Below are 25,748 nucleotides of genomic sequence, written 5' to 3'. Positions count from 1 at the left end.
CAACTTAATTTTAGTGGTAATATAATATGATCATTTAAAAATTAATCTTTGCATTTATAAAGGAAAAGAGGGGGATGAAGAGATCGATATGACATTTCTCAATCGATTTTTATTTTATTTTTCATTTTGATGAAGTAACTCACTTGGGTTAGAGAGACAAATGCAGTAAATTTATGAGTTTGGGATTAAGTTTGATTGAAATTGGGTAGATAATCTAATTCAAATCCAGTTCTAACCATCGAAACGTTCCATAGTTTGGTGACTAACTCTGTATAATCAGAAGCATACATGATAAAGATCTGCTCTCAAACATCCCATATGGGTTCCTCCATTGCTGCTGAATCCTCGTGTGGAAAATGGTGATGAAAATGGTTCATGACTCTAGAAGTTGAACCACCAATGCCCAAAAAGTCATGAACAGTTGTCATGTCACTCCCTCCAAACCTTGATGGCTGCATTGGGTTATTTTCAACCACGTCTTTTCCATGGATCAAACCAGAACAATTACTAACTTCTTGTTCCACATTCTTCATCAATCCCGGATTGTGGTCACTCCCCAGAGGCATTTGGCTGAACATTCCCACATCGTTCATAGCAGACCCGGCAGTGTTGGTGTCAAAAACTTGTGAAATTTCTTGTCCTTTATGAAATAACTGATTGATGAATGCTCCTCCACCACTCACCCCAGCCATGTTGGAGAGATCAGGCTGTGGAGAGAAATGGTCGTAGGAGTTGTTATGCTGCAGCATGGCACCAGAATATGGCGGCCTAGTGGAAGAAACATGATCAGGAGCAGCAGTGCTACTAACAAAGCCTTTTTGCATCATGGGGGAGTTAATGGTATTGCTTGCAGTGGCACCCATTTGGGCTGCTTTCTGTAACAAAGCTGTTGCAGACATCTGAGCCGAGGCAGCAATTAGTCCTCCGTTTTTGTTGTCTTGCAAGTAATTGAAGCTTGATGAGGTGTTGGAACCCAGTTGGAGGCTGGAAGAAGAAGGAGACATGCTTTTTGGGCCACCAAAAAGTGCACCTGCATTGGTAGAGAACATGCCCCCTCCCATGCTCATAGACTTGAATGGTATTGGGACAAGTTCTTGGGGGAGTGATTTCAGTGGGTTCTTAGGGTCATAAGCTGTGTTGGGACTAGTGTTTAGAGGCATGGTAGACATAAGATCCGGTATTTGATTCTGCAGGTTTGGTGGCATGCCACTTGTCAGACCCTGGTTCACTCTGTTGTTTTCTTCAGTTAATGCATCACAGAAAGCTCTGTGAGTGATAAAACTATCTCTCCTGCACCATGTACAGAAACTCTTAGACCTCTAAGAGGACATTTTAATAGTTTTAACTGCTCAGTTGTCTGAACAAGGTCAAAATGAAAACTTACGCAATATACTTTTTTTTGCTACTATTTTCTTATCAGAACTAGAGTTAAGAATCTCTAATACAAAGCTTTTATGTTGATCTTGAAGCATACAGATTCTTAAGAACGCCATCTAAGTTTTATCCATGATTTTAGATAACTTTATCATCTATGCAAAGTGCAAATTTCTCTTATAACCACTTCAATTCAACTGTGCCGTGTGCATTGAATAAGAAAGGAGTTTGTACCTGGAAAATATGGTTCCACAGTCACATTTGTATTCCCTGGTGCCACAAGTTTTCTGGTGGGCCTTCCAATCAGACTGCACTGCGTATCTCTTAGAGCACTTGTCACATTTCCATTTCTTCTCACCGTGTTTGCGGCTATAGTGCTTTTTGATGCCAGTGAGGTCTCCTAATGCACGACCTGGGTTATGGTGCACGCATGATGGCTCAGGGCAAACATACACACGTTTCTTAGCCTCAGTGCTTGTTCGTTGCCTCAGTTTCCACGGAAGATTGTGACCTCTGCGGTGCAACTGAAGGTTTTGGTCCCTCTGAAACCCTTTGTTGCAGATCTCACACACGAATCTATTTGTTGCCATCAGTGTGGTTGGTGATAAAGCAACAACTTCAGCACTGGGGTCTATTTCATAAAACATATCCATTAGCAAATAACATGATACCATGCTACTTCTGAAAACTGAGAAAGACTGAGCAGATAAAACATTATACAAATAGTAAGGGTATGCATAGTATTCGAATCAGGAACTTTTTTGCCATTTTCCATATCGCTTTATGTTTAACTTCCCTACTTTGATAGCCATAACCAGAAGTAAAAATACAAGGTTATCTAAAGTTAGTATTTTTTTAGCCAAGATTAATCTTTTCAGAAATATTTACTAAATGGTTGATGTTTTTGAATAGAGGGTTGTTTACAGAGTAGGACATGGAATCTCTCTAGAATTTGACCAGCAGAGAAACTAAACTATACAAACACGAAAAGTTGATTTGTCAGTCTGCAATTACGATCAGTAAAAAAGAGAAAAGAAAAGAAAGGAAACTGAAGTTGAGGTAGTTGAGTATTTGCCTGGGGTTCCTGGAAGGTTTCTTTTCTTCTTGGTTTGTTGATTAGTGGAAGCATTGGTATTGGAAGCAGCAGATGGTCCTGAAGTAGAGTCATGAAGGTGGTTTTGAGGGTGTTGGTGTTGGGTTTCTTGATGAACTTCTTCCCCATTGTTTCCTGAGGAGAAGCTTCCTTCATCACCTGAAATATTTGACATTGGAGAGGGTAATGGAAGGTTCTGTGTGTCTTCTCTGATGTTTGTATTTTGCGTTATAGGTGATGGACCTCACTAAAAGCTGTGGCTTGTTTTTTGGTGTATCCAAAGAAGAATCCAGTCTCCCCCTAGAGGAAGACAAAAGCTGAGAGAGTTTTTGGTTTGTGTTTAGGACTTAGAAACATGATACCAATATTGGAAGCTGGTCTTCTTTGGCCTTATATAATTATATATAATGCTTATGTCAAGACAACTATGTAAATGCCCCCGAGCTTCTCGCTATTATTCTACTTTCTTAAACACCACTTCATTTCCATTTAATTCCTTAATATTTGTTTGTCTGCAACTTAAAACTGCATCACTCTCTTACAAGGAATGTTGTTCGTGATGGAGACTTTAGCCTGTTAATGTCTCTAACCGAAACAACCATACTATAAAGGCTGGTAAATTTCAGAATTTCTTAAGCTATTACTCATAAACTAAATTTTCTATACAGATTCAAGCCTATATATAACATTAGTATTAGTTATTCATAAACATATAATTTATGCTCTTATATGTACCTGGGAGATGTAAATATTTCACTTTTATTTTTCTTAGTTTCAAACATTTAACTTTTTCTTTAATAGATGAAAGCATGCAAACTCTTCCTCTTTATATTATTTGCCTGGAAAATTATTTGCTTATTTTTTACAAAGCTATATCTTAATAAATTATGTGACTTTTATAGTACAATTTCAACCATAAATTCTTTTGTAGTATATTTTTTAACATTTATATATAATAGAATTAGATTAGTCGTTACTTTATAACTCTAAATATTTTATTGAATAACACAATTTTAGTTCAATTTTAATAAAAGTCGTGTTGGAATATGACACAAATTTAATTTAAAATACTCTAAACTAAAGTCGTGTTAGATTGACACAACCCCATCTTAAAAATATTTCGTACAAAAATCATATCACTCTCACATAACTTTCTTAATATAAATTATCCATCTTTATAATTTTTTTAAAATTTACCAATTTTTATAATTAAAAAAAAACACCAGAATGATGCTTTTGCCGAGAAAGTAATATTATGCCATTTTGATCACTGTATTTAGCAATGTGTTTAACCACGACTGTCATGTTAGTGTTTTAAAAACATGAATTAACTTGCACCCAAAAGGAGAGAAAAACAGTTTCATGCTTCTTACCCTACCAAGAAGTATATATCTTCATATAAAAAAGTAGCTACAAATGACATAATAGAGGGTTGCTACCGAGTTAACCAAGATTCAAGCTTAAGAGCAACGACAATAACAAAGAGTATCCTATGACCTCCTAAATATTCCATTGTCCACTTGCAAAATGTGAACAGAAAAAAAGAAGTTAATTAGAGATATTTTCAAGATTTGCTATTAAATTTTAATTTCAGTTGAAGATCGTTCTTCTAAATCTCAACTAAGCGTGACAAATGTTGTAGAAAGGTTATATGAGATTGATTAATTAAGATATTGTGTAGACAGGTTTCTCAAGTAATAGTAGATAGAAAGGTAATCTATTTAAGGCAATAAAAAGTTTATTTTTTAACAATTGCTTGAAGCAGTCATAATCATAGAAATTTTTTACACTTGTTTATGTTGAATTTTACAGCTTAATGTAAAAGGAGAAGAAAAGAAAGAGACAAAAACTAGAATATGAAGGATGAACTAAGCTTCAAATCTTGAGTCAATTATATTTTTAGTCATTCGAATGCCAAATTCTCTTCTCCGTATGAAACTAATATATAAAAACGACGAAAAAGACACCGAAGAAATTATCGATGCAGAGGTCGATACAATTCACGATGCATGCATACTTACAACAACACAACGACAAAAGCTTCCCAACATTTACGTAAGCTATATATTTATGTCACACACATTTCTTTATTATCTTAAAGAAAGACCAACACCACCATGTAATTTTATTCACCTTCTTTATCCAAATCAAACTAAATTTAAGTAATATATAGGTTGAAAAATATAACTAAAAAAATAAATTTAACAAAGATAATCAGTTAATTTGTTTGAAAGAAGGTAAATTTTGACAGAAGAATTGAATATTTTAGTGAGATGTATGATAAGAAAAATAAACTATTTTGGATAGTAATTTGTTGATAATAAATAATTGATGTGGTTGCTAAGGGACATGGACAAAGGAGCTGTATAGATAAAACCAACATGGGAGACAACTGTGAATAATTCTTTGGTATGGGGATGTCTCATAGTTTTCTGACAGTTTGTTTATGTTTTATCCAAGGATAGGTAACACATAAAAGTAATATTGTTGATATGGACATGCATTGATTAGGTTAATAACTATTAATTTTTTTCGTATTTTAGTATTTAGTCGTTCATCAAGCTGCGTGGAGTTTTCTGAGTTGGGAAATTGATGTGAATGATTTTCTATTTTATCTAGGCTAGAATAACATGACACAATTACGAATCATTCTTACACAAGAATGCCTCATATTTGTAAATTAGTCAATTAATAATTCAGGATACATTTAAGATAGGTCATACACAATTAATATACTCCATAATAAAGTCTGTATATTCAAGATATTTTAATATTTTAAATTTTAGTAAATTAATTTTTGTAAAGAAATGCGAACATGATACTACTACCATCTCCTCATATCTATTAAAAAATAAACTATTTTTTAATACATGTCATTTTAACAATACAACCTTTCATCTCCGTGTTAAAAAAATTCACCGTCTTTTTACTTTAATAAATTAAATTATATGGAACTCAAACAAAAGTTAATTTATATATATATATATATATATATATATATATATATATAGAGAGAGAGAGAGAGAGAGAGAGAGAGAGAGAGAGAGAGAGACATTTAATATTATACTTTTCCATTATTTCTTAAAAAAATAATTCACAACAAATATTTTAATAGCTTAATCAACTGTGTATTTTCTGTTTATATTTGTATATAAAAGTTACCTCCTAATTAATATTTAATTATTATTTTAATTAAACATTATGAATCACTTTAAATTTGGTTCTATATTTTTATATATTAGTCCCAAAATATATTTAAAAAAAATAAAAGTATTTGAATTAACTGTTAACTTTATATAGTTATCAATTATATGATATATATATATATATATATATATATTATTTTCATATATTGAATAATTAATTTTAATTAAATTATTAAATATAACACATTTACTGAACTTAACAAATGTAATGCTAGTATTTGCATATTAAATGAATACATTACTTTAAGTCTATTATTAAAAAAATTAGTATCTAAGAAGAAAATAAATTTGTGTATACACTAAAACATACTGTAATTTGCTTTAAATATTAATTTATTAAATATAGTTTGAAATTTAATTCAAATATATGCACGAATATGATTTATATGAATATACATGTGTATGTATAGTAAATTAAAAATGTTTTAGCATACATTTCAGTAGAAAATTATTTTAAAATCTTATAAGAATATTTTTTTAACAATATTAAGTCAAATAGACTAAAGTAATATTCATCACGCCAGAAAATATAATAATCACTATTTTTAAGAAAGAAAAACAATATTTATATTTTGATTAACTTAAAAAGACGGTGGTATTAGTATAGTGATGGTATTTTTCATTAAATTAAATTACACATTTTAGCATGAAAAACTATAACAGTGAACTAGTGGCATCTTATCTCATGACTGTAATTTTTTCTAAGTGTCCTTTTTTATTTTTGTAAAACTATACTTGTGGGTAGTAATAAGTTAAATACGTTTTTTTTTTTAACATGAAATGTATTTTTTTTCTTACTTATTTATGTATTGAAGAGACATGTGAATTCAAGCTGTCAATTACAACGACAATACAACCATGCTTTCAGTTTGGTACCTAAAATAAGCAACACACACCCAGTTTCTTTATTCATAGAGTTCATACCATTTAAGCAGTTTAACTTTGACATAAATGTAATGAAGAAGATACAGAAAATAAAAACTTAGTTGTATTTTGAGTTTCTTGATTATCATTGAAATTCAATTTTGTTATTTTCTGTGTGTGTGTGTGTGTGAATTTTAGTTTATTGATTAACTATTGATATTTAATATTTAGCACAGATATTGATGTGATCACTTTTTATATTTAATTAAATATTTAACATAGGTGTTCACATAATACTAATTATTGGCCTCTCACACTAAACAAAGTAGGTTTAAATCTGGTCATTGAACATTGAAGACGCTAATAAATATCACAAAACTCTGAAAAGACATGTTGCTTGGTATTAAAGATTCACATTATAACAACCAGTTTGTTTTATCTTGGGATTCCTCTAATAAATACCTTGTGTTTCTTTTCATAAAAAACTTTACCAATAATTTCTTTTAACGATTTTTTTCTATTAAAACTCAGATGAGAAAACGAAAAAAATATTTGGACTCTATCCCAAACTAAAATTAACTAAGCAAAAATATATACTTTTTAGAAAAAAGTGATATAAAGATAAAAACTGGCCCTTACATCCATTTTGATCCTTAGAGCTTTCCCATCAATAATCCATCTTCAAATCATTGGTCAAATCAGTAACATTCTTGAAAAAAGATAAAGAGAATAAGTGAATATGGACAGATGACTTTGATCTTCATGTATATTTATGATTTATGGATACATTTGAAACAATGAAATTATAAGCAGTTTAGAGTGAAGACTAGAAATATTTATGAAATGGATGGCCCCTGAAGAAGAAGTTAGCCTAACCTTTTACACAAATTATGGAGGGCCCCTATTAAGATCGATGCCATAACTATATGCCTGGATAATATTCTCCTCCTCTGCTCTTGTGTCCACCATAGAATCCTCAATGCCATCATCACAGGTGCCACTAACAATTGTGTCGCTACTTACACGAACACACTTGGACTTTGGATTATTGTCTGAACATTCTGTGTTCTTTCTTTTCCTCTTTGAGTTGATAAATCTGTACTCAAGTGCTTCCAATGCTTTTGTGGTCAACGGTCGGTTCCTAGTGCTCTGACGACGGTTGACAAGGATAGACTGCTGCTCGTTGTTTCCATCAGGAAACTCCTGTGTGGCATTGAATTGTGTTATCTCAGATGGAGAAGATGATGCATTTGCAAATTGATTGTCATTTTGCACTGTTACCCCAGAGGATGGTATTTCCATTTCAAGTCCTAAATCAGGGGCAACTTGAGGAAAATTCAAGTCAATCAACATCCTGGTTTCAGAATTTTCTGCAGACTCTTCTCTAACCAGGCGGTTCTCGCTGACACTACCTTCATGGCTAATGTTCGACGGACTGCCTTTAGCCAGATAATTTGGTAAAGACAAATTTCCAGAACCCATAGAAAAAACCATGTCCTCAGATGCTTCTTGCAGATTTGATGGTGAGATTGGTTCATTTAAATCAAAGTTTCTATCCACAGAAGTACTTTTAGTGCAGTGACTATTTTCTTGATGGTTACAAGCTCTTAACTTCTGCATTGCCGTGATGCAGGGAATTGTGCAATCGGATGTCATCTTTTGTGTATGGGAATGCTCATTGATCTCCCTTAAATGCTCACCATTATGCAAATCAGAATGAAATCTATGATATTTTCCTTCTTTATTGATGCTGAGGGCCTCAGGAACGCAAGTACAATTTGATGAGTCTATACACAACCCCTTATAAGAGAATTCTTCAATAGGGTTGGAGGAATTACCTTGTTCAACCTGACCTTGAATAGGATAGAAAGAGTTCGCTTGTTTAAATTGATCTTCAACAGAGCTTGATGCATGAGCTTGTTCAATCCGATCTTTTATAGGGCCTGAAGCATGAGCTTGTTCAATCCGATCTTTTATAGGGCCTGAAGCATGAGCTTGTTCAACCCGATCGTCAATAAGGCTTGAAGCATGAGCTTGTTCAACCCGATCATCAATAAGGCTTGAAGCATGAGCTTGTTCAACCCGATCTTTAATAGGGCTCAAAGCATGAGCTTGTTCAACCCGGTCTTCAATATGGCTTGAAGCATGAGCTTGTTCGACCCATTCATCAATAGAGCTTGACACATGAGATTTTTCAACCTGGTTTTCAATAGCACTTGAAGCATTATCTTGCTCAACATGACCCTTGATAGCATTCAAAGCTCTATATTGTCGAACCTGATCTTTTGATTCGTAAGATGTATCTTTCTCAGATTCACTAGAGCAGCTAGAGATGGTAGATATATTTGTAGTTTCAGAAGGTAAGCTTCTCATCTGTATGACATTACGTTGATTCATATCATGAACCATGCTGGTATCTACAATTGTAAATTTCCTGACATCTTGATTGCACTTTGAACGATGAGATTGAAGGTACTGAGCTTGTTCCCCACATGACACCCCCTCCAGGTCTCGTTTGTCAGGAGTTTTTTCCCTATCTACACTGCACTCAGTTGCTTGACTTTCAGTCTCAAGAAGTCCAGGGTCAGATGCTACTTTATTCAACACATCACTTATAGAATCAAAGTAGTGGTTACCTTTTACCAGTTTCCTTCTTGAAAATTTCTTAATATCCGGTACAAGAAAAACCAAAGACTGCTTTGATCCAGAAACATCTTTAGGCTGTTCAGAATGCCAGCCTTTTGCTAAAAGACGAGGCCAAACAGCTTCCCAGAAGAGATCACTGGATCGAGCTTTACTCAACCTAAAATCTCCTGTGAGAAACTTGATTATATCTGCAGATGTAAGAGAGGAGCAAGCTTTGCCAATTGGTATTTCAGGGCGAACAGAGAAGATGTGATTCGTCTTTGTTGGCTCAACAGCAGTGCCAGTGAGATCTTGCTTCCCTTTTCCAATACCTACTGCAGCTATAAGCAAGTCAATGCCAACTGCATCCTTTAAAGAAAACACATATTCTTCAAAAGGCATCTTTCCCTCCCCAAAATTCCTTGAAATCTGCAGTAACATAACAGGAACTCAGGAGACGTTGTTCTATGGTAAGAAAATACATGAGCTTGTAGAAATACCAGTTTAGCAGCGTATGCATAATAGCTGTGTGAACTATTTTTTGAGAAATGGCCATTTAAGGCGCTAAAATGCTTGGTAGGCAATGTCCCACTATGCAAAAACTAGGAGAACATAAATTATCACAACACATGCGACCTCAGAATGTGAAGAAAAACATTTGTTGTAATTCACTCTGGTGAATCTTTTCCAAATTGAGATCAATAGACTTATCTCAGCAACAGATGTCGGGGAAAAAGTTCACAATCTTTTTAACTTCAAAAAAGAACCACTCAATGACGTGTAAGCAAATCCTGTTTTTAACTCATTGCTAGATAGTTCAATTTTTCGATGAAAGGAATCTTGCATTTCTGCTAATTATGAGATGTAGTAGTCTTGAAAATAAAGTAGACAGCCCTAAATACCTATCACTAAGCATTTACTACTAAAGGACTTAGTTTAATGGGATAATAATATAAGAAACATGCTTGAGAACTGAGATATTGTTATAAGATCAAGCACATATTTTCTATGGCAATAGAAACATTGTAATTTAAGGTCAATCTCTTAAAAACAACAGAATGACTATGACAACTTGTAACCTGAAACTTAAATGTTGCAAACTCAACCTTAATACCATAATCAAATTATTTAATGCAGAGAGGATCAACAAAGGAAAAATTGACAAATAAAAGAGAATGGGAAGGGCCTGATTATCGGGCCATTATCCATACATTACCTAATTTTGCATTATGACACCCGTTTGCTGGTGTCTAGTTTTTCTCTAAATTCTTGTTCGATTAGTTACCGTGCTTATTCATGTACAGATTTTATGACCAATGTAAGAGCCAATAACTGCTGAAATCTCTTTATATACCATTGGTACTTGACAACAAGCATCATGATAATTCACATATATGCAGAAACACTTCATGAAAGGGTGGTACTTATTTTAAATCAGTTTCATTAGCTCCAAGTTCACTTAATACCAATTGATACCAAATTATTTCACAAGATAGACAGAATGTCCAGCACAATTTTCCACAGGCTAGCATAAAAATTTAACTTCCAAACAAAATCATCATCAAACTAATACAGCTTTTAAACAAATATATAAAAGTCAGCCACACTGACAAGGATTTATTTTAATAACTATCTATTATCATTATAATGCAAACACAGTCTGCAATTTCAATGACAATAAATCTCTATCAGTTTGAATTTCTTAAAGAACATTAGTCAGCTAGGATAACATTTATATGGTAATACCCTTTCACCCAACTTTGTACGACAGTGATTGGCATACACCGAAATATATCAGAGGCTTACCTCAAGCAATCTAGTGTGACACTCCCTTGGCAAGTACGAAAGTAATCTTGACAGCAATTCTTGTTGCCTCCATCCTGTGAATATTTTCCGGCCATATATACAGCGCTTAGTTCTCAACTTTCGGCACTCTGCCCATCTACAATATTCTTTAGACTTAAAAAACTTTCCGTAATACAAAGACAATATGTCTCCCATACTTTTACTCCCAACAAATCTCTTCAAAAAATTAAGCTTCTTCCCAAAGACATAGAGGCCAAGAAGAAAACTGCTATATTCAGTATTTGTCCAAGATTGATCGTCCAACAATCCAGGGAGAAGATACTTCCCTCTCATCTTATCCTTCTCAGCACTTTTAGAAGATGGTTCAAAATTTGAGAACCCTCCTATATGTGTCTCTTCACCTCGTGAAGCAGCGTAAAGTTCCACTTTAGTTTCCGAACATTCATTCTCGGAAATAGCTGGCCCCACTTCGCTTCTGATAGATCCTAAACTCCCGTAACCAGAACTACTTTCAAATTCGCAATGTCCCCACTTAAGAGGAATGGGAAGCCCTAGTGAAATACACTCTTGCAAGTTGACCGTGATTTCTGAATCTCTTGTCTTCTTTACAAGCAGAGAACGATAGGGTGCTGAAATCAATGGAGGAATTTCCGCTTGATATTCCTCCCCAACGCGAGGCTGCACTTCTGGATCTCCAAATTTGTCTTCAAATCCTTCAGCATATCTACCTTCACCGTCTTCTTTGTAGTCATCAAAGCAACGAGAATCCATCTGCAATACCGGATTGTAAGTTGAATAAATAACTACCACATAATACGCTTTCTCTATTGCAAAATAGCAATTTCTTTCTCGTCGTGATGAGCAATAAAGTTAGGAGAACAACATCATAATAAAGCATCAAGACAAACCATTCACACACTAACCGAGGCAACAATACTATATGTTAAACCTTCGTACATTAAACACAAAATTAAAATTAAAAAAAAAAACAAGAATACATTTTATTGTCAGATAAGAAATTCCATTAATATTTTTACTACATCATATATAATTCCATAATTTTCGTATAAGTTCATTAATGGCTCGCTGGAATGAAACAACAATCTTTTGAACAATAAAAAAATATGAAAATCAGTGCAAAGAAAACCACTCAAATACTCCCAATATCCAAACAAGAACAACGGGCATTAGATATATCCAAATCCAATTTCAATACCCAGATCAACACATGACCTGATTGACTATCGATTAAACACTAGAAAAATAGAGAATTAAGAATCTACAAAATTGAAAAAACCCGAATACCAAGTAAATAACTTGCAGTTTCTCTTTTTCCTTTTAAAAAAGAAAAAAAAAACGACCTTGACAATCATACGAAGCAAACAATCGGAGCGAAGTAAAAATTATTGCAGCAATCGCAATGGGGCTGTTAACATAATTCAACGGCAGAGGCATCAAAAAATATAAAGAGAAGCAAATAACGGAATAGAATCTATGAGAGCAGTAGAAAATCATTGAAAAAGGCAGTGAAAACACGGAGAAAGAGAAATGCTCAACATGCAAAGTAATGATTGGAAATAAACGAGGAAATGTAACCTTGAGGAAATAGGCTTGAAGGTTGATGACCCACGTGCAAAAATCGACCTGGGGAAATGGGTCTCGGAATAAACCTCGATTTTCAACGTGTTTCTTGTTTCCTTGGTACCTTGGTAAGAACTGATAAGAACAATAACAGTAATAAGAAGAGATTTTGAAGAGAGAATTAGAAGCAGTAGAAACATGGTTAGAAGAATCCCAGTAGAATCACATCACTCACATAGCTCTTTTTTCATGACAGCAAACCAGCGTCCGTAACTAGAGAGAGGGAGAGAGAAAGAGAGAGAAGAAGAAGAATAATAAAGAATGGAAAATTTCCGAGGTTAAACTATGAAATCAAGAAAAGTTTCTTCCACTATTATCAGCTCCTACCTTAATATATTGTTCAAAAAAATATATTATTTTCATCAACTATTAACTCACGCAATTTAAATACCAATGAGATAAGATGCAATAAACCTATTTAATACTTTGTTGAACTTTTCAAAATATAATATAATTTTTTATTTCTGGTTATAATATATATATATATATATATATATATATATATATATATATATATATATATATATATATATATATATATATATATATATATATAAACTATACAAAAAATATAAGATTCACTTCAATTGTGTATATGTTAAATGTTATCATAATATTTAGTCGTCTAAATTTTTATAGCATTATATTAATAATTATTTTACATTTTTATTATGGTTTAATTTAAATACACTTTTACCTTGAATAGTAAATTATTATGTATAGTAAAACTGAAAGTTTTGTATAGAATATTTAATTTAAATACATTTTTGGTATATAATAAGTCTTTTACATTATTTATGATTTGGATTATAATAAATTTGTTTGCTTTTATAATATCTACTTTAAAAATTATATTTAAGTGATTTTTAATTGTTTGATTGTATAGAGTTTCTTTGTTTACTGTAAATGGATGAATATTAAATATTTAATCATTACTCCTTTAATACCAGTTATGTTTTTTTAGTTAATTATAAATAAGTTTATGTGACATCCCAAAATATATAACAAAGTATATACGTAGAATGCATCAATTATAATAATAGAAACAGTTAGGAGTACGCAATAGATGGAATTAGGAGTACAGTTATCCAAGTCTGACTGGAAAACTTTAAAATATAAGTACAAGCTCATAATTCTCCAAAATACAGATCATGCTAAAATGAAGGCTAGAAGTTTTTCAAAATAAAAAGCTATTGAACATCATAGCTAGAAGAAATCCTAAGCACTAGGAGCTGGGTCTTCCTCATTCTCCAACGCTTGCTCCAAGGGTACATCATCACCTACTGCTCACATCCAAAGGATTGGATGATCATCGCAAGAGGGAAATCAAACACATGCAACACACACAAATGCAAGGGTGAGCTAGATCTCAAACAATCATACAATTCATTTTCAACCAATCTAGCATTTACCAGAATATCCATACACATAAGTCATCATAAACATAAGCATTTATTTAATAACACTCATCAAGACAAGTATCCTATCATGTTAAGACTCTAGACACGTCCGGACATAGAATGTATGTAGAGCTGGGGCGGGTTGTGCACTTGTGATGGCCTCTACTGCTTTGCAAAGCCATTGCCGAGGGGTTCCACCCGACCATACACAAGGCTAATCCGTTACCGCGGAATAGACCTCCAGTGATAGCGTCTACCCTAGGACCTCCCACTACTCCCACCACACGCGTCGATCCTCTCTAAGTGAGAATGAAAGACCGTTGGAGTGTTAGGGATAACCCCCCATATGGAAGCCTCTTACATTCATTCAATACACTAACTGATCTCACCGAGAGATCTAAATTTCCGATTTAATCCGACCATTTTAAATCTCATAATATTCCTTTTGAATCAACAATGTACATCATAAACCACTTATAATCATACACTTTCAACCAATCTGGATCACATGAAGATGCATTCATAAATTGTAACCGAAATATTTAATTAACAAAGCTTACTGGAATGAGAGAAAGCACAAAAGAAAATATCACTGGACGAACACTGTTTGGACGAGCGTCCAAAAGCCCTTGGGCGGACACTGTTTGGACGAACGTCCTAACACCATTGGACGAACTAATTGGACGAGCGCCCAAAAGTCCTTGGACGGACCCTGTTTGGACGAACGTCCTAACCGCTTGGACGAACTGCTTGGACGAGCGCCCAAAAGTCCTTGGACGGACCCTGTTGGACGAACGTCCTAACATCTTGGACGATCCCTATTTGGACGAACGCCAAAAGCACTTGGACGAACCCAATTTGGACGAACGCTGTTATAACTAGGACGAACGCTTCAATATCAAGCCTCATCATGACCGAACGCTAACTGATTACTAACACCGGCTCAAGGACGAACGCTAATCCCCCAACATTTGACCGAACGTCCCCAGACAAGGACGAACGCTAATCACACCAACCTTTGACCGAACGTCCCCAGACAAGGACGAACGCTAATCACACCAACCTTTGACCGAACGTCCCCAGACAAGGACGAACGCTAATCACTCCAACCTTTGACCGAACGTCCCCAGACAAGGACGAACGCTAATCACTAACACATTCCCATGGACGAACGCTATTACTATCATCTCCTAAGACCGAACGTTCATCCAACCAACATTTGACCGAACGTCACTCAGCACATGCATGGCCGAGCGTTCAGCTCCGCCATGGACGAACGCTCAGTTTGCGCGTTCTGCAGAATTTAATTCTGCAGAATTCTCAGAACTCTGCAGAATGGTAACAGAACCTCCCTTAACCATTTCTAACCACTTTTCCCAACTTCTTAGACTCTTAATTCTCATTTTAGACTTAATTAAACTTATCCAAATGATTCTAAACATTTCTACCACCATTTTTAAGTGATTAAAGTTCACTTTCAGCATCCAAAACACTAATTTCAACAACTTAGGGACCCAAATTCGATTCCACTACTTGGAACCTGTTTTCAACTACTGTTATGCTTCTAACAAGTCACAATGGACTTGTCTAGGCTGCCCAAACAGTCCAGAACACTGCAGCCTTCATTTACTCAAAATCCCTACCTCACTTCCTCTAAAATGACCAAAAAGTGACCCTAAGACACTTGATTTTCCTTCCTATCAACACCATAACAAATTTTACACACCAAAACAGTTCCAACATACATAATTCATCACTCAAAATCATCCCAAACAGTTCACATCCATCAATCACCACATTCACGTAGCACTCACACTTTCATACATGCATTTCAAGTTAGCAAAATTCAAAATTATGCTTCCAACAACATACCAATTTGAAAATCATTATGTAATCACGTCATACAGTAAAATCAAAAGAGAACTAGCTCCCCTTACCTCTAGTGTAGACAACCAAGCTCAAGTAGAAACCCTAGACCACTTGCTTGCACTTTCAAAAGGTTAGAATCACCTATAAATCATCAATTGATGATAGAAAACGAATCTTAGCACCAAATAGAAGCTAGATTATGGAAGAAAACGAAATGGGTTGCATGCACCAAGTTCAATCACATGCTTACAACCCTAGGGCACATGAGAAAGGGGGTTTTCTTACCGGTTCAGATTTGGGAAAATTGACCGACTAAGAGCAACACCCGCTACTTTGTGATCGTTGGGGCAGCACCTAATCAAGATTTTAATGGTTCAGTGTGAAGGATGGAAAGGGAGAAGATGTAGGAGGAGGAGAGAGCTTGCTGGAAGGGGAATGGTTTCTCAGACAAGAGGAATGAGTTAAAACCCACTGTTTCCAAACTAATGTAATTTTATTTTAAAGTACTCAACCTCTCATCCTTTGCCACTTGTCATCCCCTTTTTGCTGACTCAAATCCAAGTCCTTACATTCTCCCCAACAACAAGAATTTTCGTCCTCGAAAATTAGGACTTACCAGAAAACAAGTGAGGATATGACTTCTTCATCTCTTCCTCTTTCTCCCAGGTAGAATCGCCGGTTCTACTGTCCCAAATGACTTTGATCAGTCTGGTAGCTTTCCCATCTGGTCGTTTGGATAGCCTCTCATCTACTTTGACCGGTTGCATCTCTATAGAGAGATCTTCCTTGACTCGTACAGTGTCAGCTTCCAACACATGAGAAGGGTCGGGGACATACTTCCGAAGCTGAGAAACATGAAAGACTGGATGGAGATTAGCTAGCTGGGGCGGCATAGCTATCTCATATGCGACTGGTCCGATGCGTCTAGTAATCTGATATGGCCCAAGGTATCTGGGAGAAAGCTTCTTAGCACGGATAGCCCTCCCTACTCCAGTAGTAGGTGTCACACGAATAAACACATGGTCATCGGCCTCGAACTCCAAAGGCCTGCGTCTCCTGTCAGCATATGATTTCTGCCTACTCTGTGAGGCTCTCATTCTCTCTTGAATTACTCTCACTTTCTCAGTCGTTTGTTGCACTATTTCTGGCCCAGCCAACACAAACTCCCCATCCTGGAACCAGCATAAAGGTGTCCTGCAGCGCCTCCCATACAGAGCTTCGAACGGTGCCATTCCAATACTGGTTTGAAAGCTGTTATTATATGTGAACTCCACCAATGGTAGCACTTCATCCCAGACTCCCAGATGATCAAGTACACACGTCCTAAGCAAATCCTCCAATGACTGTATAGTCCGTTCTGACTGACCATCAGTCTGAGGATGGTAAGCAGAACTCATCTGGAGTTTACTGCCCATCTCATTCTGTAAAGTCTGCCAGAAACGCGAAGTGAAGCGGGGGTCTCTGTCCGATATGATGCTGGAAGGCACACCATGCAATCTAACTATTTCCTTGATGTACAACTGAGCTAACTTCTGCATAGACATCTTCAAATTAATTGCTAAGAAGTGGGCACTCTTGGTCAATCTATCAACTATTACCCAGATGGCATCATGCTTTCTGACAGTGTGTGGCAAATGGGTTACGAAATCCATGGCAATGCTGTCCCATTTCCACTCAGGAACCTCAGGTTGTTGTAACATACCACCTGGCCTCTGGTGTTCTATCTTAGCCTTCTGACAGGTAAGGCAAGAGGAAACAAATTTAGCTATATCACTTTTCATTCCTGACCACCAAAATGACTCCTTGAGGTCCTGGTACATTTTAGTCATGCCGGGATGCATGCTAAAACGACTGCGATGTCCTTCTTCTAAAATCACTCTTTTCAGCTCTCCATCATTTGGTATACATGTTCTTCCTCTGAATCGTAGAAGACCGTCTGTCCCAGTGTTAAAATCTTTTCCTTGTTCTTTACCAATTAAAGCCCTTGACTTCTGAAGCTCGGGGTCTACTAGTTGTCCCTCCTTAATTCTTTCAAAGATACTACTTGATATAACCAATTTGCAACATCTAATGCCATCAGGTTCAAATTCTACATCCAGCTTTAAATCACTGAAGCTCTCAACTAGCTCCAACTCTTTAACCATCAATGCAGAAACATGTACTGACTTTCTGCTTAAGGCATCAGCAACTACATTTGCCTTCCCGGGATGATAAAGAAGGTCAAAATCGTAATCCTTCAAGAATTCCATCCACCTTCTCTGTCTCATATTAAGCTCCTTCTGATCAAAGAGATACTTCAGGCTCTTGTGATCACTGAACACCTGAAATTGAGCTCCATACAAATAATGTCTCCATATCTTGAGAGCAAACACCACTGCAGCTAATTCCAGGTCATGTGTAGGGTAGTTTCTCTCATGAATCTTTAGTTGTCTTGAGGCATATGCAACAACTCTTCTTTCTTGCATCAAGACACATCCTAATCCCTGATAGGAAGCATCACAGAAAACCTCAAAAGGTTTACCTGTGTCAGGAATGGCCAATACTGGAGCGCTAGTCAATCTCTGCTTCAACTCCTGAAAGCTAGCCTCACAACGGTCTGTCCATGCAAATGGAGTGTCTTTCCTAGTTAGCTGTGTCAAAGGGGCTACAATCTTAGAGAAATCTTCAATGAAGCGACGGTAGTAGCCTGCTAACCCAACAAAGCTTCTGACCTCAGTGACTGACTTTGGTCTTTCCCATTGCAACACGGCTTGAACCTTGGCCGGATCTACAGAAATCCCATCAGCTGATATAATATGACCAAGGAACTGCACTTCTCTCATCCAGAACTCACATTTTGAGAGCTTGGCATACAACTTTCTTTCTCTCAATATCCTCAGCACTGTTCTAAGATGATCGGCGTGTTCTTCTTCACTCTTAGAATATATTAGAATGTCATCTATGAAGACGACAACGAATTTATCTAGGAAAGGTCGAAAAATCCTATTCATGTAATCCATGAATATGGCAGGGGCATTAGTCACACCAAAGGGCATGACCACATACTCGTAATGGCCATATCTGGATCTAAAGGCTGTCTTCTGAACATCATCAGCCTTAACTAATATTTGGTGATAGCCGGACCGTAGATCAATCTTGGAAAACACAACTGCCCCATGTAGCTGGTCCATCAGATCATCAATTCTAGGCAAAGGGTACTTATTCTTGATGGTTAATTTGTTAAGTTGCCTGTAATCCACACACAATCTCGAACTGCCATCCTTCTTCTTTACCAGTAATACCGGCGCACCCCAAGGAGAACACTAGGCCGGATGAACTGTTTCTCCAACAAACTCTTCAATCTGCTTTTTTCAATTCGGCCAATTCGGCTGGCGCCATGCGATATGGGGCTATAGAGATAGGCCCTGCTCCAGATACAAGGTCTATAGAAAACTCTACCTCTCTTGGAGGAGGTAAGCCAGGAATCTCCTCAGGAAACACATCAAGAAATTCACTGACTACCGAGAGGTCTACGTCAGCATCTCCTTGCTTTACTTCCATGTGTGATAGTATCAGGAAACAACATGCACCTTCTATTAGGTCTTGCCTCAACACACCAAGAGTCAGAGGTGTGTAATCCTCCTCATTGGGAAATACTAGCTTCTTCTCTCCACAATCAATGAGAATACGATTGACAGACAGCCAATCCATCCCTAGGATGACATCCAAACCCTGCAAAGGCAAACATATCAAGTTTACCTTGTACTGACGCCCCTCAACCACTACTGAACATCTAACACAAACTGTAGATGTCTTCACTATCCCAGAAGTAGGAGTAGATACAGTCAAGTCATACTGTAGCTCTCTCACTGGTAACCCCAACTCTCTAGCACAAGTCTCAGACACAAATGAGTGTGTCGCTCCAGAGTCAAACAACACCATGCAAGATCTACCACCCAATACACATGTACCGAAAATCAAATCACCTGAGCTAGCTGCTTCTGTCCCTGTCAGTGCATAAACACGTCCAGTGGCCTGAGGTCTGATGCCACCTCTGTGCTGAGATCTCCCTGCATGCTGTGGCTGGGAAGTAGCTCTCCTTCCCATAGGGCAATCACGCTCATAGTGGCCCTCCTTGTGGCATCGGTTGCACCTCCGAAAATTAGTCCTCTGGGGACATGAAGACAAGTAGTGCGAACCGCCACATCCATAGCATCTCACGCCACTCTGAGATGAGGACTGGCTCGGCTGAACGGAAGGCTGAGAAGATCCTCCAGAACTACGAGAAGAAGAAGATCTGGAGTATGGTGTCTTCCTGGAACTGGACCCGCCTCTAGACATGGCTGGTCCCCCAACCCTCAGGGGCTGGGCCTGACGGCTCGAGTATCCCTCAGCTTCTTTCTTTGTCTTCTCCATATCCCTAGCCATCTCCACAAGAGCTGGAAACTCCCTCAGACGATGACCTCTCACCAAGAGCTTGATGTCGCCACGCAACCCGTTTTCAAACTTGCGGCATTGCCACTCTTCATCCACTGTCATGGTGTTAAATCTAAGAAGATGTTTGAAGCGGTCAGTATACTCAGATACCGACATATTCCCCTGCACTAGCTCCAAAAACTCCACTTCCTTAGCATATCTAAGAGTGTCAGGGAAGTATTCCCTATAGAACTTCCTCTTAAATAAGTCCCATGTGACAGGGGTTCTAGCTCCCTCCAAGATCAACCGTGTACTGCTCCACCAGTGGCCAGCTTCCCCGGTCAACAGATATTGAGTGTAGGCCAGCTTCCTCTCATCAGGACACCCCTTAGCCTCATAGATTCTCTCCATGTCCCTAAACCAATGGTCTGCTTCATCAGGGCTACATTTCCCAGTGAATCGGGCTGGATGATGTTGGAGAAAACTCTCCAGACTCCACTCCTGGGCAGGAGTAGCAGAGGAAGAAGCACCTGGAGTGGCCCTGCCGCTAGTCAACACTTCAATGAGCTGTCTTTGAGTGTTCTCAGATGCCACTCTAGCATTCTCAGCCGACATCCTAGCAGCTTCCAGGTTTTGTAGTGCAATGGTATTCTGTTGCACCAAATTAGCATTCTGTTGCTGTAATGCTTGCAGCACCTCATTCAGCATCTGATTAGAGTCAGGACGGATCGGCCTGTGGGGGAGGAGGAGGAAGCCTAGGTGCCATATTCTGTTTAAGAGCAGAGAGTAAAACAATTAGTCTTACTCAAGAATTTAGAATGCTTCCGTACAATTAAGGCACATAAGCACAAACAAAGGATGCACACACCCTACAGGTTCTTTAAGGATAAAAACTGCTCTGATACCATAAATGTGACATCCCAAAATATATAACAAAGTATATACGTAGAATGCATCAATTATAATAATAGAAACAGTTAGGAGTACGCAATAGATGGAATTAGGAGTACAGTTATCCAAGTCTGACTGGAAAACTTTAAAATATAAGTACAAGCTCATAATTCTCCAAAATACAGATCATGCTAAAATGAAGGCTAGAAGTTTTTCAAAATAAAAAGCTATTGAACATCATAGCTAGAAGAAATCCTAAGCACTAGGAGCTGGGTCTTCCTCATTCTCCAACGCTTGCTCCAAGGGTACATCATCACCTACTGCTCACATCCAAAGGATTGGATGATCATCGCAAGAGGGAAATCAAACACATGCAACACACACAAATGCAAGGGTGAGCTAGATCTCAAACAATCATACAATTCATTTTCAACCAATCTAGCATTTACCAGAATATCCATACACATAAGTCATCATAAACATAAGCATTTATTTAATAACACTCATCAAGACAAGTATCCTATCATGTTAAGACTCTAGACACGTCCGGACATAGAATGTATGTAGAGCTGGGGCGGGTTGTGCACTTGTGATGGCCTCTACTGCTTTGCAAAGCCATTGCCGAGGGGTTCCACCCGACCATACACAAGGCTAATCCGTTACCGCGGAATAGACCTCCAGTGATAGCGTCTACCCTAGGACCTCCCACTACTCCCACCACACGCGTCGATCCTCTCTAAGTGAGAATGAAAGACCGTTGGAGTGTTAGGGATAACCCCCCATATGGAAGCCTCTTACATTCATTCAATACACTAACTGATCTCACCGAGAGATCTAAATTTCCGATTTAATCCGACCATTTTAAATCTCATAATATTCCTTTTGAATCAACAATGTACATCATAAACCACTTATAATCATACACTTTCAACCAATCTGGATCACATGAAGATGCATTCATAAATTGTAACCGAAATATTTAATTAACAAAGCTTACTGGAATGAGAGAAAGCACAAAAGAAAATATCACTGGACGAACACTGTTTGGACGAGCGTCCAAAAGCCCTTGGGCGGACACTGTTTGGACGAACGTCCTAACACCATTGGACGAACTACTTGGACGAGCGCCCAAAAGTCCTTGGACGGACCCTGTTTGGACGAACGTCCTAACCGCTTGGACGAACTGCTTGGACGAGCGCCCAAAAGTCCTTGGACGGACCCTGTTGGACGAACGTCCTAACATCTTGGACGATCCCTATTTGGACGAACGCCAAAAGCACTTGGACGAACCCAATTTGGACGAACGCTGTTATAACTAGGACGAACGCTTCAATATCAAGCCTCATCATGACCGAACGCTAACTGATTACTAACACCGGCTCAAGGACGAACGCTAATCCCCCAACATTTGACCGAACGTCCCCAGACAAGGACGAACGCTAATCACACCAACCTTTGACCGAACGTCCCCAGACAAGGACGAACGCTAATCACACCAACCTTTGACCGAACGTCCCCAGACAAGGACGAACGCTAATCACTCCAACCTTTGACCGAACGTCCCCAGACAAGGACGAACGCTAATCACTAACACATTCCCATGGACGAACGCTATTACTATCATCTCCTAAGACCGAACGTTCATCCAACCAACATTTGACCGAACGTCACTCAGCACATGCATGGCCGAGCGTTCAGCTCCGCCATGGACGAACGCTCAGTTTGCGCGTTCTGCAGAATTTAATTCTGCAGAATTCTCAGAACTCTGCAGAATGGTAACAGAACCTCCCTTAACCATTTCTAACCACTTTTCCCAACTTCTTAGACTCTTAATTCTCATTTTAGACTTAATTAAACTTATCCAAATGATTCTAAACATTTCTACCACCATTTTTAAGTGATTAAAGTTCACTTTCAGCATCCAAAACACTAATTTCAACAACTTAGGGACCCAAATTCGATTCCACTACTTGGAACCTGTTTTCAACTACTGTTATGCTTCTAACAAGTCACAATGGACTTGTCTAGGCTGCCCAAACAGTCCAGGAACACTGCAGCCTTCATTTACTCAAAATCCCTACCTCACTTCCTCTAAAATGACCAAAAAGTGACCCTAAGACACTTGATTTTCCTTCCTATCAACACCATAACAAATTTTACACACCAAAACAGTTCCAACATACATAATTCATCACTCAAAATCATCCCAAACAGTTCACATCCATCAATCACCACATTCACGTAGCACTCACACTTTCATACATGCATTTCAAGTTAGCAAAATTCAAAATTATGCTTCCAACAACATACCAATTTGAAAATCATTATGTAATCACGTCATACAGTAAAATCAAAAAGAGAACTAGCTCCCCTTACCTCTAGTGTAGACAACCAAGCTCAAGTAGAAACCCTAGACCACTTGCTTGCACTTTCAAAAGGTTAGAATCACCTATAAATCATCAATTGATGATAGAAAACGAATCTTAGCACCAAATAGAAGCTAGATTATGGAAGAAAACGAAATGGGTTGCATGCACCAAGTTCAATCACATGCTTACAACCCTAGGGCACATGAGAAAGGGGGTTTTCTTACCGGTTCAGATTTGGGAAAATTGACCGACTAAGAGCAACACCCGCTACTTTGTGATCGTTGGGGCAGCACCTAATCAAGATTTTAATGGTTCAGTGTGAAGGATGGAAAGGGAGAAGATGTAGGAGGAGGAGAGAGCTTGCTGGAAGGGGAATGGTTTCTCAGACAAGAGGAATGAGTTAAAACCCACTGTTTCCAAACTAATGTAATTTTATTTTAAAGTACTCAACCTCTCATCCTTTGCCACTTGTCATCCCCTTTTTGCTGACTCAAATCCAAGTCCTTACAGTTTATACACCACAAAAATAAAATTTTGGTGTATATATATAAATATATATATATATACATTATATATATATATATATATATATATAAATATATATATATCATCTTCCCCAACCTCTATTTTATTTCAGTTTGTTTAACCAATTTGCTAGAAACTCAAAATTAAGTTAACTAAATTATTATCTAAACATATTTTTTTATTTATAATAAAAATATTAACCTTTATAAAACTATTTTTATTAAAATATATAATGTATTAACTGTATCAAAAAAATTATACCAACAGCACATAAAATACCCGTATTATATTATTTAGTTTCAAAAAACCTACTTTTATGAATTACATTTTTATTATAATCCTCTCTTCTGTTGCATTTTCGCGAGATTTTAAGACTTAAAATTAAATTTAATTATATAATTAAATACTTATCTATTAATACAATACAGGTGTAAAATTTAATATTTGCGTCATGCTATATTAATATATTACTAAAAAAGTTGATATATGATTAACAATCAAATTGTATTTTATTACATAAAAAATAATATTTGAGAAAAGAAATAAACTTAAGTAGTGATTTGTTTTAAACTTGTTGTAACGGAATTTAAGCCACTTCGATAATTTAAACCTGTTTGATTAAAAGTAAAAATCAGGACTTTTATTTTTGATGAAATTACAAAAACAGTTTCTTTATGAGTTCTTACATTCTATCAGTAAGTTGGATATACGAGATTTCGTGTATACGTGTTTCGATACCATGGGATCCACATGAGGTGCATATGCAGAAAGATAAATCAATAAAAGAAAGAATTTCAATTTGATTTGAAAAAGGAAAAAAATCAGCAAGAGAAAAAACAACTTAAATGATTAAAATATTTTATTTATCATACAACAAAAAATTGAATGGAATGTAATATATTTGATTTTCTTTCTCTGAGGCTAAACTTCCTTCTTGAAACAAAACAAAAAAAATTATAATTAGAAGAGTTAGATAGAGTATCATGAAAATAAAAAAGGAAAATAAAGGATAAAAATTTTTTAAATAATAAAAGATTAAAAAAATAGATATGTTAAATGTAAGCAAAAATATGTTATAAATGAATAGAGATATTATTAATATGATTTTTAAGGTAGAAAATGTATCTAAGTGCTGGATTTTCTTGAAATTAAATGATTAAATGATGGAGAAGTGAAGATGGTTGGTTGGGAAATTTAGTAAAAGAAACATTTGGTGGAGAAGTTGAACGAGAACTCTCTACCTATACAAATGAAATTTCGTTAAATTTTCACAAATGGGAATGTAAAATAAATAATTCAATGTTAGTGTGGAAAGTTTAGTCCCTACTAATGACCAAGTCAATATTCATTATTAATTTCAAATGCTTTTCTCGAGTGATTTGTTAATTGGGATCAATACATAAAAAATAATAATTTCTCACTGATATTATAACCAAAAAATAACACTTCACATTGTTCAAAAACTAAAAAAAAAAAATAGTATGATCAGTTTCCTTATAATTAGCTAAAATTGTCCTCAATATTTATGAATTACTTCGGTTCTTTAGTCCTATTTTAAGCTACGTAACATTTCTACCTTTGTAAAATACACTAAATTGTTAAATTCAAAGTATCATAATTTCATTTATTCTATATAAATTCAGGTTCGATTTGGGTGAAAAGATGAAATTAACTTGGTAATATTTACACC

The 25,748-nt window shown here is 36.5% G+C and overlaps 3 protein-coding genes and 1 long non-coding RNA gene across 6 annotated transcripts; all 4 read right to left on the bottom strand.

Annotated features, from left to right (window-relative positions):
- Positions 1-305: 305 nt before the first annotated feature.
- Positions 306-2,743, bottom strand: LOC124828098 (zinc finger protein GAI-ASSOCIATED FACTOR 1-like). Of its 3 annotated transcripts, none has more exons than XM_088113283.1 (4): positions 2,450-2,743; positions 1,609-2,005; positions 509-1,290; positions 306-436 (listed from the first exon to the last, which is right to left on the bottom strand). In XM_088113283.1, the coding sequence occupies exons 1-4, from the start codon at positions 2,640-2,642 to the stop codon at positions 306-308; spliced, it is 1,503 nt and encodes a 500-aa protein (XP_087969409.1). In that variant the 5' UTR covers positions 2,643-2,743. The 3 variants fall into 3 exon arrangements, with proteins under 3 accessions (XP_087969409.1, XP_087969405.1, XP_087969398.1); XM_088113279.1 differs by having other exon boundaries at positions 306-740; positions 783-1,290; XM_088113272.1 differs by having other exon boundaries at positions 306-1,290.
- Positions 2,744-7,277: 4,534 nt separating this feature from the next.
- LOC124829711 (uncharacterized) lies at positions 7,278-12,914 on the bottom strand. The gene is made up of 4 exons (XM_088104220.1): positions 12,785-12,914; positions 12,565-12,684; positions 10,969-11,739; positions 7,278-9,591 (listed from the first exon to the last, which is right to left on the bottom strand). Exons 3-4 carry the CDS (start codon positions 11,737-11,739, stop codon positions 7,426-7,428), a joined length of 2,937 nt encoding a protein of 978 aa, XP_087960346.1. The 5' UTR covers positions 12,565-12,684; positions 12,785-12,914; the 3' UTR covers positions 7,278-7,425.
- Positions 12,915-19,214: 6,300 nt separating this feature from the next.
- Positions 19,215-20,981, bottom strand: LOC148206314 (uncharacterized). Its single transcript, XM_088107631.1, has one exon. It carries the CDS (start codon positions 20,979-20,981, stop codon positions 19,215-19,217), a length of 1,767 nt encoding a protein of 588 aa, XP_087963757.1.
- A 16-nt stretch (positions 20,982-20,997) lies between these two features.
- On the bottom strand, positions 20,998-23,908 carry LOC148206313 (uncharacterized). Its single transcript, XR_015783541.1, has 3 exons — positions 23,758-23,908; positions 23,541-23,613; positions 20,998-21,042 (listed from the first exon to the last, which is right to left on the bottom strand). It is a non-coding gene; the product is annotated as an uncharacterized LOC148206313 (long non-coding RNA).
- Between the last annotated feature and the right edge of the window lie 1,840 nt (positions 23,909-25,748).

The sequence above is a fragment of the Vigna umbellata genome, chromosome 1, assembly GCF_029865625.1.
Source record: "Vigna umbellata cultivar VRB3 chromosome 1, Vumbellata_1.0, whole genome shotgun sequence".
Lineage (NCBI taxonomy): Eukaryota > Viridiplantae > Streptophyta > Magnoliopsida > Fabales > Fabaceae > Vigna > Vigna umbellata.
Note: the sequence above shows the minus strand (reverse complement) of the source record. Positions and strands in the feature narration are given on the sequence as shown.